The sequence below is a fragment of the Podarcis erhardii genome (assembly GCF_964252035.2).
Source record: "Podarcis erhardii genome assembly, chromosome: 3".
Lineage (NCBI taxonomy): Eukaryota > Metazoa > Chordata > Lepidosauria > Squamata > Lacertidae > Podarcis > Podarcis erhardii.
Window position 1 is genome coordinate 122,198,825 of NC_138507.1, and position 13,148 is coordinate 122,211,972.

Sequence of the window (13,148 nt, forward strand, 5' to 3'; positions counted from 1 at the left end):
TGGGCTGGAGCAGCACGTGGGCTCAATCCCCATATGAGATGAACCCACACTCTCATCTGTAACTACAAGCTAAAGCCTGCCTTCAGGATCATACTGTGAACTGAATGCAAGTAATCTTATTACTTTTAAAAGAAGACTCTTGTGTCACTATTTTTTTAAAGAGGGAATTAAAGGGGAATTTAGCTTTGGTATTTAAAATTTTGTATGTTTTAAAGTTTAGTTGTGAAATTCATATCATTCATGTATTCATGTATTGTTTTAACACTTAATTGGGGGCCACCCAGATTGGCTGGGGAAACTCAGCCAGATGGGTGGGGTATAAATAAATTATTATTGTTGTTGTTATTGTTATTTTTATATCAACTTTCTCAGCCTCTGGACAGGCTCATCTAAAAGCAAGAATGCTTTTAGCAGGTGGCTTTTAGCAGGTGGCTTTTAGCAGGAGTACATTGAAGGCACCTGTTTGATATCAATAGGCTTGAGTCTTACTCTCCAGAGAAGGAGAAAACAAGCTTGTTCCATCTTCCATGGGACAGCCCTTGAGATATTTGAAGATGATTCTCATATCTCCTCTCTGTCTCCACTTTTTCAGGCTAAACATATCCAACTCCTTCAACCGTTCCTCATCAGGCTTGGTTTCCAGACCCTTGATCATCTTGGCCGCCCTCCTCTGCCCACGTCCCAGCTTGTCGACATCCTCCTTAAATTGTGGCGCCCAGAACTGGACACAGTATTCCACCTTCCATGTGACAGCCTGCATTACAGGGGGTCAGACTTGATGAACCTTGGGGGTCCCACCCAACTCTACAGGTCTAAGCGGTTTATAAATTTTAAGAAATGAATAAAGTTTGGGCCCAAGGACTCTCTGCTTCACTGCTCAGCTGCTTAGCCATCCTGCCAAGCCATGTCTCTGAGGACATAATTTTTATTTCTACCCCACCCTCCCCAGCCAAGACCGGGCTCAGGGAGGCTAAAACCAAGTAAAAACAATTGATTGAAATACAACTTTAAAAACAAGATTAAAATACAACATTAAAATGCAGCCTCGTTTCAGTAGAAATGCAAATCAAAAACTTTTTGGGAATGAAAACGTCAAATCTTCACCAAGGCCAACTATCCAGACTGGCCCCACGTGGGCCAGAAAAAAGCCAGGGAAGTTCCCAAATAGGAGTTCCATCACAGAAGGAAAAAGGAAAGAGGCGAAGGCCCTGCAGAAAGAAATCAGATCCCACAGAGCCCTGGTCTCATGAGACAGAGCGTTCCACCAGGCCAGAGCCACCACTGAGAAGGCCCTGGCCAACTCTGCTACCTGCACCTCTTCCTCAGATGCAACACTTCACAAATCTTACAGCGCTTACTGAGTTTGTGCCAAGAATCTGTAGGTCCGGCTTCTCTGACTCCAGCAGCTTGGCCACCATCTTCAGGAAGCTCTCCACGAAAAGATTGATGCTCTGGCAGTGACAGGCCATCAGGAGCTGGTCCAGGGCTTCCATCGCAATGCAGACGTACCTGGAGTGGCAGGCAGAGAAAGAGAAATGGAAAACCACCCTTAGAATGCCTCCATCCCTTACTGGGTTAGAAGGAGAGCAAGGGAAGGCAATGCTCAAAGTCACCAAAGGATACAAAGGAACACAGGAAGCTGATTGCTATCCAGTCACAGAGTCACAGAATTGTAGAGTCACCTAGTTCAGGGACGTCCAACTTCCAAGAGACTGCGATCTACTCACACGATTAAAATCTGGCAGTGATCTACCCCTTTTTAGGGGGGTTCAGGTCAGAATTGTTGAGCTTTTTCTAGGGAGGAAATATTGATTAATTTAGCAGCTTAGGTCAAATAAATAAAAAAACGTCTCTCACCAAGAGATTCCTGATGAGACAGTCAGCCTCACTGTGAAAACTCCGACTTCCGCTCTGGCGATCTAGAGGGCAGAGCAAGGGGGCAGAGCCGGAGGGAGGAGCCAGCAATCTACTGTGATCTGCTGAATCCTCCTGGGGATTGACCAATTGATCCCGATTGACCTTTTGGACATCCCTGATCTAGTCCAAACCCCTGCAATGCAGGCTGTCACACAGAAGATGTTGAAGCGATGATTCTTCAACACCAACTTCGTTGGACTGGTCATATTGTGCGGATGCCTGATGATCGCCTTCCAAAGCAACTACTTTATTCCGAACTTAAAAATGGAAAGCGTAATGCCAGTGGTTGACAAACACTGGCCTGCGGCTGCTCTAGTTGGAGAACAGCCTTTCCCAAAGGTGTCCTGGGCTTTGAATTACAGATAGGTAGCCGTGTTGGTCTGCCATAGTCAAAACAAAACAAATTCCTTCCAGTAGCACTTTAAAGACCAACTAAGTCAGTTCTTGGTATGAGCTTTCGTGTGCATGCAGTGTGCATGCACACGAAAGCTCATACCAAGAACTGACTTAGTTGGTCTTTAAGGTGCTACTGGAAGGAATTTGTTCTGGGCTTTGAAGACACTCGAACTCAGGACGAAAGGGAGAAACGTGCTAAGAGGAAGACACGCTTGGCAAACCCTCACTGTGATCAACTCCCGCCCGGAAACCTCTGTCCCCACTGTGGAAGGACGTGTGGATCCAGAATTGGCCCCCACAGTCACTTATGTTTTTTTTTTTGAAAGATATTTATTAGAGTTTCCAATTTAATACAAAAAGAAAGACAACAAAAAACAAATAATGCTCAAAAAATAACAAAAGTACAAAAATACACAGTTAAAACAAAACAAAACAAATATAATTCCCGTTACTTATTTCCATTACCTTATATGCCGGACCTCCTCTCACCTCCCCCTTTTGTATTCCAGTTCAAATTCTTAATTCAGCAAATCCTTATTGTAACTTATTATAACTTATTTTAACTTGTTACTCCATTTTTACATTACAGCTGGTAACCACTTAATTTCTGTCCAACAACTTTCTAACATTCATTAATTTTACAATATTTCTGCAAATAATCTTTGAATTTCCTCCAGTCCTCTTCCGCCGACTCTTTCCCCTGGTCTCGAATTCTGCCAGTCATTTCTGCCAGTCCCATATAGTCAATCATCTTCATCTGCCATTCTTCCAGAGTGGGTAGATCTTGTGTCTACTTATGGACTAATTGTTAAAACTGTGTTTATGGAAGACAATCTTACTGGGCTACGAGTGATCGTGGAAGAAGAAGAAGAAGAAGAAGAAGAAGAAGAAGAAGAAGAAGATGAAGATGATGATGATGAAGAAGATGAAGAAGAAGAACACTGGCTGTCACATGGAAGATGGAGCAAGTTTGCTTTCTGCTGCTTCAAGGGGAGACCAGAAGCAATGTTCAAATAACAAGGAAGGAGATTCCAACTAAACCTTTGTTTGACAGGGGAATGGACTCCCTCAGAAGGTGGTGGGCTCTCCTTCGTGGGAGGCTGGGTGGTCACCTGCCAGGGATTCTTGAGCTGTGATTTCTGCATTGCAGGGGGTTGGACTAGTTGACCCTCAGGGTCCCTTCCAACGCTGCAATTCTATGATTCTATGACTCTGTTGTTAGAATTCTAAGGTCTCAAATATAAATTAAATGTTCATAAATGTACAAGGCAAACACATATATAAACCATGTGTCTGAAATAGTATAAGAGAGCAATCCTGAAGGCATTTCAACTCTCCCAGTGACCTCAAATATTCCTCTGCAGGAAGGGAGGCAAATGGGGAAAGCCTTCCCATTGTCTTTTTGCTTGCAAGGGCATATTTGTGTATGAATAGGGTGAGCCTGTGACCTGGACTCAGGAACTAAAGTATTTACCATCACAAAAGAATGCCCAGGCTGCCCAGGTAATGCGATCAGTGACCATTATCAGGTACCCTGGCAGGCAGGATTTCTGCTGTAGACCGCCTCCTTCTGTGATGTATGTATGATGTTTTGGGGGGTGGTCTTGGGCCACAGGGTGGGCAGTTTTAAAAGTCTAAATAAGGGCTTGCACACCATTGTTCTGGGTTCCTCCTCCCTCCTGCATGTGGTGAGTAGGGACCCTGTTGCAACAGTTTAATAAAGATCAGGCTTACTAGCTGCTTTGCTTCTCAATATTCTCTGGTTGGCCTCTGTTATTTTCTTCTACCGATAGGGAACCCACTTAAGGACTCTATACGGGCTCTTGGATACCCCATAAGGGAAAAGGAGCAGTTCCCCCCCTTATAACAACTCCCTACATCTTCTCCTGGTCCTAATCCAGCAGCAGAACCCTTCTCAATCACATTTCCTTTCTCCAGCACACATTTCTGGGCTCAGAGCTGGCCGACGTGTCTTCTGAGCTCACCTGTTCCAGAATCTGAGCCCAGGATTTCCCCTGGGACCTGCCTGGGAGGTAAACATCAAAAGCAAGGTGTGGAGAAAGAGAGAGAATGAGGACATCCTGCTCCGTTAAAACACACACACCAAATAAAAAATAAATCCACTCAATAAGGCCACGGCAGACACAAGTTTTGCTCCCCAGGCACCGCAATTGACGTCAAGCAAAGACTTGAAGACGTGGGTGTCTCCCCAGGGTTCAGCCAGCCCAAAGGCAAAAATAAATCACCTGTCAGTGGAAGACAAACAGGCCTGGGCTGTTTGCAAACGCAATGTTTTTGCAGTGGAAAAAGCCCACTTATTCAATCATTTCAGAACTCGAGTCTCTCTTTTTGTCAATCACAGGCCCATCAAGCCTGGACTACCCAATTAGGGTTGTCATATTTCAAAAGTGAAAATCCAGACACAAGTTGTTGAGGGTGGTTTTGGTTTTTTTTTTTGCAAAATCTCCAAAAAACAACAACAGTTTTTGAACTATTTTTATGGCGATTCTCCAAAAATCAATACTTCCGACAGGGGTTGCCATACATCCAGGTTTTGCCAGACATTTTCAGCGATTTTCGGAAATCCCACCCAGACGCAATTTCCGACGGATGGATCTCAGATATATCTGGGAAATCCCAGACGTATGACAGTCTACAATAGTGAGGCTTCAGTTTCAAGACATGTCCTGGGTCATATTTTGTTTCACAGACGTAGAATCCCCTCCTATAACCCTGCCCAGGTTCTGATATCTTCCGAGGAGGCCCTTCTCTCAGTCCTGCCCCCCGCCCAGGCATGCTTGCTGGGGGTGCAGAAGAGGGCCTTCTCCGTGGTGGCTCCCAGGCAACTTTGGAACTCCCTGCCTAGAGAAGCGATTGTTTGTATTTTTTAAATAAATCATGTGTGTATGTGTGTGTGTTTAATTGTTTTCAATTATTGTTTTTCTTTCTATGTTTTCAGCTGTTCTGATTTCATCTGTAAGCCACCTTAAGCCCCTACCAGGGGGAAAAGTTTATTTTTATTTTAGTTTATTTGTTAGATTTATATAGCTCCTGCCATCCTTAAGAACTCAGGGCAGTTCACAGAATAACATACAGGATAAAAACAAGTAAATAATATATGCAGATGACACAATCTTGATGGCAGAAAGTGAGGAGGAATTAAAGAACCTTTTAATGAGGGTGAAAGAGGAGAGCGCAAAATATGGTCTGAGGCTCAACATCAAAAAAAACAAAGATCATGGCCACTGGTGCCATCACCTCCTGGCAAATAGAAGGGGAAGAAATGGAGGCAGTAAGAGATTTTACTTTCTTGGGCTCCATGATCACTGCAGATGGTGACAGCAGTCACGAAATGAAAAGACGCCTGTTTCTTGGGAGAAAAGCAATGACAAACCTAGACAGCATCTTAAAAAAGCAGAGACATCACCTTGCCAACAAAGGTCCGTATAGACAATGCTATGGTTTCCCGGTAGTGATGTATGGAAGTGAGAGCTGGACCATAAAGAAGGCTGATCGCCGAAGAATGGATGCTTTTGAATTCTGGTGCTGGAGGAGACTCTTGAGAGTCCCATGGGCTGCAAGAAGATCAAACCTCTCCATTCTGAAGGAAATCAGCCCTGAGTGCTCACTGGAAGGACAGATCCTGAAGCTGAGGCTCCAAGCCATTGGCCACCTCATGAGAAGAGAAGACTCCCTGGAAAAGACCCTGATGTTGGGAAAGATGGAGGGAACAAGGAGAAGGGGACAACAGAGGACGAGATGGTTGGACAGGGTTCTTGAAGCTACGAACATGAGTTTGACCAAACTGGGGGAGGCCGTGGAAGACAGGAGTGCCTGGCGTGCTCTGGTCCAGGGGCTACGAAGAGTCGGACACAACTAAACAACTAAACAACAACAACAACAGGGCTATAAATAATTAAATAATAATAATCGGGGCTTTTTTCCCCATCCGGAACTCACCGGAACTCAGTTCTGGCATGTCTCAGGTAGGCACCATTGCCAGTATAACAGAACTAGGAAGGTGTTCATGGTGACTTCCGGCACCTCTTTTTCTTTTATAGAAAAATAGCAATACAGTCTTACTTTGGATCCCGAATGCCCTGGAACTCAGATGTTTTGGCTCCCGAACGCCACAAACCCGGAAGTGACTGTCCCGTTTCGCGAACGTTCTTTTGGAACCCGAACATCTGACCGGGCTTCTGATTGGCTGCAGGAGCTTCCTGCAGCCAATCAGAAGCCGCACTTGGGTTTCCGAATGTTTTGGAAGTCGAACAGGCTTCCGGAATGGATTCCGTTTGACTTCCAAGGTACGACTGTAATAATAATATCCATAAAATAATAATAACTCAGTAGAAGGGCACAAGCCTTGAATGCAGAAGGCTCCAGTTAGAGCTTCTGGTATTGATAGTTTACAGGATCAGGTAGAAAATGTGGGATGTGAAACACAAGAGCAATCAGGTACAACATTCCTAGAGTGAACATGTTTACACATGGGGAGGAATGTTTGTCCAGCCAACAGGTAAACTTCCTGTTTCCTTCTGGGCTGGGACAGACTTCCTCTGCATGTGACTAGAGGTGGGCGTGGCCTCACCTGTGCAGGTAACGACAAAAGCACAGGGAAGGGCAGCCATCTCTCTCTCTCTCTCTTTGACTACATGCATCGAAGAAGCAACATCTGCTTAGCCAAAGATGCTTCCAGCCAAGACAGGACAAAGGGACTGTCTCCTTATGAGATAGTTTCCAGGTGTATGTTACTTTTCTAAGCTAAGTCTGCCTTCTGGGATCCTATTGTGAACAGAATGCGAGTAAACTCTTTTTATACTTTTATAGAAGACTGTGTCGTGTCTTATCTTTTATGAGGGAATAAGGGGAAAATACCAGAACAGTTATTATAGAGGCTTTAGCGAGCCTGAGCAAACACCTCCACTGCGAATTTAAAAAGGGGAATGTTACTCTGCTAAATTGTGAACTTGTTAACACAAGTTGGAAAGGCTATTATCAGACAATATATCCTCTCCTGCATCCCTGAACATTCGCACAGAAAATAAAGCGAAAGATCCTCCTCTGCCCAAAAATGCCAGAGAGTCACTGCCAGACAGAGCAGACTATATTGAGCTAGACAGCCAAGCATTTTGATCTCAAATAAAGGAGTTTCATGAGTTCCGCTGAAATCCACCATTTCAAAGGTGTGCGGAGATCAAAGCCAAGAGTCCTATTCTCTGGAGGGAATTAACCGGCGCCTCCAAGTCAACCCAACATCTGAAATCGGAGGAGGCGGCATGTGCCCTCCAGCACCCGCCACAGCCTTTGCTGCCGACATCAAACTCTCCTCCAACAAAGGCTCCATTGAGAGCAAAACCTCATTAGCCGTCCCTTGAACGCAGAACCTCAGACAATCCCTTTGAAGGGATTGTCATTTCTGATGAAAGCGGACGTCTTTGCAGCTTTGAAACATCTCCCAATTTCCATGCTCCTGAGTGACGCTTCCGCGCCCCTCTTTCTCTCCAACTTCTCCCCCCCAACCCCCCTTTTTTTCTCCAGCAGATGAAAGCAAAACACAACAGGCAAATGGGGGCAGGAAGTGCAAAGAGACAGTTGTGTGTCCTGGTTGTGTCGCCAAAACTGGGGGAATAAACAATAAACCCACCCCAGAAGTATTTGAAGGCCCTGTTTCATCTGGAGTTGACCCGACACCTCGGAATCATAGCGGTAATTTATTATTGGCAACATCAACGCCCCCAGAAGACGCACGACAGAATCTCTCCGGCAAACACCACCTACTAAGTGGAGCAGCCGCTCCAGCGAAGTGAAAAGTCAGGTGTGAGCAGAAAGAGGATGGATATAGAAATGACTCAGGCAGCTCAGCAAAAATAGAATTTGAAAAATCAAGCGGAATGGTGGAATCTTCTGTTTCTTTAGAAAAGAGATATTATGCACAGAGGGGAGAAAGGGGACAGGGAAACGCTTTTGTCCTTTTCTCGTAACGCTAGGAATTGCAGAGAAACGGATGGGGGAAAGCTTTACGGTGTCTCTCAAAACGCTAAATTTGTGGACCTCTTTTGAATATTTGGGGCAGATAAAAGACAGGAAGCTATCTATGGCTCTGCTCTGCTTCCACTTTGAACATGCTGTGCGTGACGCTCCTTTTTTCTCTAAGCTAAAAGTCCCGAAAGCTGCATCCTTTCTTTGATTTTTTTGGTGGCTCTGTTATGTGGGATGTGATACATAAGTAGCAGTCAAGTACAACATTCCTTGTTTTCCTAGAAAAGACATGCAGGGGAAACTTCCACCAGATGTCAAGGAAATAAACAACCATCATACTTTTAGAAGACATCTGAAGGCAGCCCTGTTTAGGGAAGTTTTTAATATTTAATGCTGTATTGTTTTTAACACTCGATTGCAAGCTGCTCAGAGTGGCTGGGGAAACTCAACCAGATGGGTGGGGTATAAATAATAAATTATTATTATAAATTATTATTACCTGAGATTCCTGCATTTCAGTGGGTTGGACTAGATGATGAAGTTGCCTGCCAGCGATAAGGAGCTGGCAGTAGACTGAACAGTCTCAGCCCACAATGGCAAGATGCATCTCTGTGTATCTGGGATGCCCTCCCACCAGATGTCAAAGAGAAGAATAACTACCTGACATTTAGAAGACATCTGAAGGCAGCCCTGTTCAGGGAAGTTTTTAATGTGTGTCATTTAAATGTATTTTTAATCTTCGTTGGAAGCCGCCCAGAGTGGCTGGGGAAACCCAGCCAGATGGGCGGGGTAAAAATAATAAATAATAATTATTATTATTATCATTATTCCGCATGTGGGCAACAACTTTTCGTATAGGCTAGGAAGGGTTCCCAGTTTTAAAAGCTTTTTCATCCCACTGCAGGGCTGTAGAATCATGGAACTGTGGGGTTGGAAGGGCCCTCCCCAGGTCATCCAGCCCAACCCGCTGCCACACAGGTCTCCCTTACCCGTATCGGTGCCTGCTCACATCTCGGATCAGTTTTTCTGACAGGTAAGCGCCGATGCGGTCGAGCTTCTCGGGAGCAGAAAGGGCGTAGAAAGTCAGCTTCTCCATGTTGGTTTTCACCAGCCCATCCTGGAAAAAAAGGGAACATCTGTCAGGACTCAAGTCTGCACGGCCATCTTGAGGGATGTTGGACAAGGACCTCTGCTCAAAGGAAGGATCTAGCAGGGATCCAGGGAGAAACCGAGGAGCCATTGGCAGGTCACATGGTACAGCCCAGCCCCTATAAAAGCTCTCCGCTTCAGACCTTTTGTAAGTTTGGGGGCAAACTTTGATCGGCTAAACTGGCACCATTACCAGTGCCCAATGATCCCACATTTGTAATAACTTGATCTCTTAGTGCAGCAGCACTTAACCTTTGGAACTCCCTGCCTCTTGAGATCAGGCAGGTATCTCCATGGCACTCTTTTCTGCTACCGCCCCAAAACATTATAGTTTAGAGAAGCCTACCCAGATGTTTATGGGACGCGGGTGGCGCTGTGGGTTAAACTACAGAGCTTGGGACTTGCCGATCAGAAGGTCGGCGGTTCGAATCCCCATGACAGGGTGAGCTCCTGTTGCTTGGTCCCTGCTCCTGTCAACCTAGCAGTTCGAAAGCACGTCAAAGTGCAAGTAGATAAATAGGTACCGCTCCGGCGGGAAGGTAAACGGCGTTTCCATGTGCTGCTCTTGTTCGCCAGAAGCGGCTTAGTCATGCTGGCTGTACGCCAGCTCCTTCGGCCAATAAAGCGAGATGAGCGCCGCCACCCCAGAGTCGTCCATGACTGGACCTAATGGTCAGGGGTCCCTTTACCTTTACCTTCACCTCAAGAAGACTTGCTCAAGTGGCTGAGAATGGGTTTGGAGACTCCTTTCTCAGGCACCCCAGAAAGGACAGACAGGCTAAAAAACTTTACATTGGTCATAAAAGAAATGTGTGATCTCGTTCTCATGTTAATAATCCATATGATAATATTGGTACCCGTTGAAATTTTTATAAACCTAATGACTAATGTCAATAATATAACCACTGCTGAACTGAACATACCCTCTAAATGTTAATCTTGTATGTGTAACGCAACATGACGAATGCCAAACAACAACTTTGTCGTATTTGCACAATGTCTGCTTACAAAAGCACACAAACACAACTGCACAGAATGTGCTGAGGTGGCTCCATTAGACGGTCAAAGCGCAGAAGGAAATCTTCCTACAGTCAGAAATAATCAGAAATGCTCGGTTCATGGCACAAGTTTTCAAGCCGTCAGTCAGAACTAGGCATGCACTGAAGATTATATATATGTAGTATGTCTCGCCAGAGTGGTGCATGCTCTAGTAATCTCTCTAGTTATCTCTTGCTTGGACTACTGCCATGCCCTCTATGTGGGGCTCCCTTTGAAGGTGACCCGGAAACTACAACTAATCCAGAATGAGGCAGCTAGACCGGGGACTGGGAACGGCCACCAAGACCACATAGCACCAGTCTTGAAAGACCTACACTGGCTCCCAGTATGTTTCCGAGCACAATTCAAAGTGTTGGTGCTGACCTTGAAAGCCCTAAACGGCCTTGGTCCAGTATATCTGAAGGAGTGTCTCCACCCCCATCGTTCTGCCCGGACACTGAGATCCAGCACCGAGGGCCTTCTGGCGGTTCCCTCCTTGAGAGAAGCCAAGTTACAGGGAAACAGGCAGAGGGCCTTCTTGGTGGTGGCGCCCGCCCTGTGGAACGCCCTCCCACCAGATGTCAAAGAGAACAACTAGCAGACTTTTAGGAGACATCTGAAGGCAGACCTGTTTAGGGAAGCTTTTAAAGTTTAATAGGTTATTGTATTTAGTGTTTTGTTGGAAGCCACCCAGAGTGGTTGCGGAAACCCAGCCAGATGGGTGGGGTATAAATAATTTATATATATATATATATAGAGAGAGAGAGAGAGAGAGAGAGTGAGTTAGGTATTGCATTAAACTGTAATTATGGTACGTTCTTAATATGTAGTCAGTAGTTCACTCTTTGATTAAAGCCTATACTGTCCCCCAAAGTAACAGAAGTCTGGAGGGAGAAACAATGGGAACCAAAATGCATTAAATGGGGGTGTGTGTATAAAAATGCACACCTTTGTGAAAATAATGTACATAAATGCATTACTTTAGGGGAAGCTGCTGACTTTTTTTCTCCCCCCCCCCCAAAAAAAAATCACAAAGTTTGGACACGATGAGCTGAACTGAAGATTAGAAAAATAACAAAAATGAGGAAAACGGGAATTGACAGATTCCTCTATCCTCCTACCTTTTGCAATCACGTATCCTTAAAAAAACAGGATGCATCCCCCATTCCTGGAAAACATAACCTTTAATTTGGCAGCACTTTCGGATCTCTACCTTCTGTGCTTTGCCTTTCAGTTCGAAAGGAAGTTGGGAATAAAGTTTTAGGGAGATTGGGTTGGGGGGAGAGAAGACATATGGAAGGAGGTGTGAAAACAGCCCTCCCCATTTGGCAAGGAGCTGCCAGTTAGAATTCCTGCTCTGTGATTGCAGTCATGGGGTTGTTGTCTATCGCATGACGGTGTATGTTTTGACTCCACAGAGTGGGAAGTGATGGAGACAGGATGTTTGTGTTACTGTGTTCCGTGAAGTGGGACTATTGTCCTTTGTTCTTTTTTATCTTTGCTGTCTGATGCTAGAGAGAGAGGGAGCCATGTTGCAGTGCTCCGTGTGTGTTTATATGTAAATGAAGTATTTTAGCCAAAATGCTGTGCTACTGAGTTCTGTTACGCAAGCTGCGAAGACACTGCGGATCCCTAAGTGTGCCAGTGTCTGTTGACATCGGTGACTGTGATGTTCGGGCTGAAGAAAGCTTTTAAAGTTCCTAAACGATAGACCAGGAGGGAGAGATATGCCCAGTTGGGCATGTATCTCTGCCAGGGTCCTACTCGAGTGTAGGACAAGCTCCTGACAGGAGGAACAGGGTATGTTTAGCCTGGGAAAGAGGAGGCACAGGAGATAGCATAGCCATCTTCAAGTATCTCAAGGGCTGTCACATGGAAGAGCAAACAAGCTTATTTTCACCAGAACAGTTATTACAGAGGCTTTAGCGAGCCTGAGCAAACGCATCCTCTGTGAGTTTAAAAAAGGGAATGTCACTTTGCTAAATTGTGAACTTGTTTACACAAATTGGAAAGGCTATAATCAAGCAATATATCCTCTCCTGCATCCCTGAACATTCCTATAAGATTTGCATCACTTGCGGTCCAGCCCAGGAAATTTGCACTGCCCAGGCTGCCCTTTGCAGTATTGATCTTGACCTAAAGAATTTGGATACTCTGTGCAGAACCGCATTCCTGGGAGGGCGAGGAGGGAAGGATGTCAACACACACACACACACACACACACACACACACACACACACACACACAAATACAAGAACTCTGAGTTGGGCTGAGCAGAGAAGGCATGTTTACCTCTGGATCCTCAGGGAAAATGTTGTCAACCAGCCTCTTGTAACGGGGGCGCAAAGCTCCACAACAGCCGCAGACACCTGGAAGAGAAGAGGAGACCATGAGGACGTTAGAAAGAGCCTCCTGTTCTCACAGCGGCCAACCAGATGCCAGTGGGGAACCAGCAAGCAGGATTCGAATACAAGAGCCCTCTGCAGTTTTCAGAAGCGTTGCAGCTTCAAACTGTGGTATAAGATCATAGACATCCATAGCCCTCTCCACCTCCATGAATTTCTCCACCTCTCTTTTAATGCCATCTAGGTTGAGCCTCTTGGGCTTGCCGATCAGAAGGTCGGCGGTTCGATTTCCCCATGACAGGGTGAGCTCCCGTTGCTTGG

General features: G+C 45.5%; 1 protein-coding gene across 6 annotated transcripts in view; it reads right to left on the reverse strand.

Moving 5' to 3' along the window:
* Positions 1 to 13,148, reverse strand: part of EFR3B (EFR3 homolog B) — a 118,470-nt gene that overhangs the window by 41,703 nt on the left and 63,619 nt on the right. For all 6 annotated transcript variants that reach the window (XM_081854632.1, XM_081854630.1, XM_081854628.1 and 3 more), the window contains exons 2-4: positions 12,775 to 12,851; positions 9,285 to 9,412; positions 1,359 to 1,509 (exon numbers count right to left, since the gene is read on the reverse strand). In XM_081854632.1, coding sequence (XP_081710758.1) covers positions 1,359 to 1,509; positions 9,285 to 9,391 — 258 coding nt within the window. In that variant the 5' untranslated portion in view covers positions 9,392 to 9,412; positions 12,775 to 12,851. The remainder of the gene's footprint in view (positions 1 to 1,358; positions 1,510 to 9,284; positions 9,413 to 12,774; positions 12,852 to 13,148) is intronic.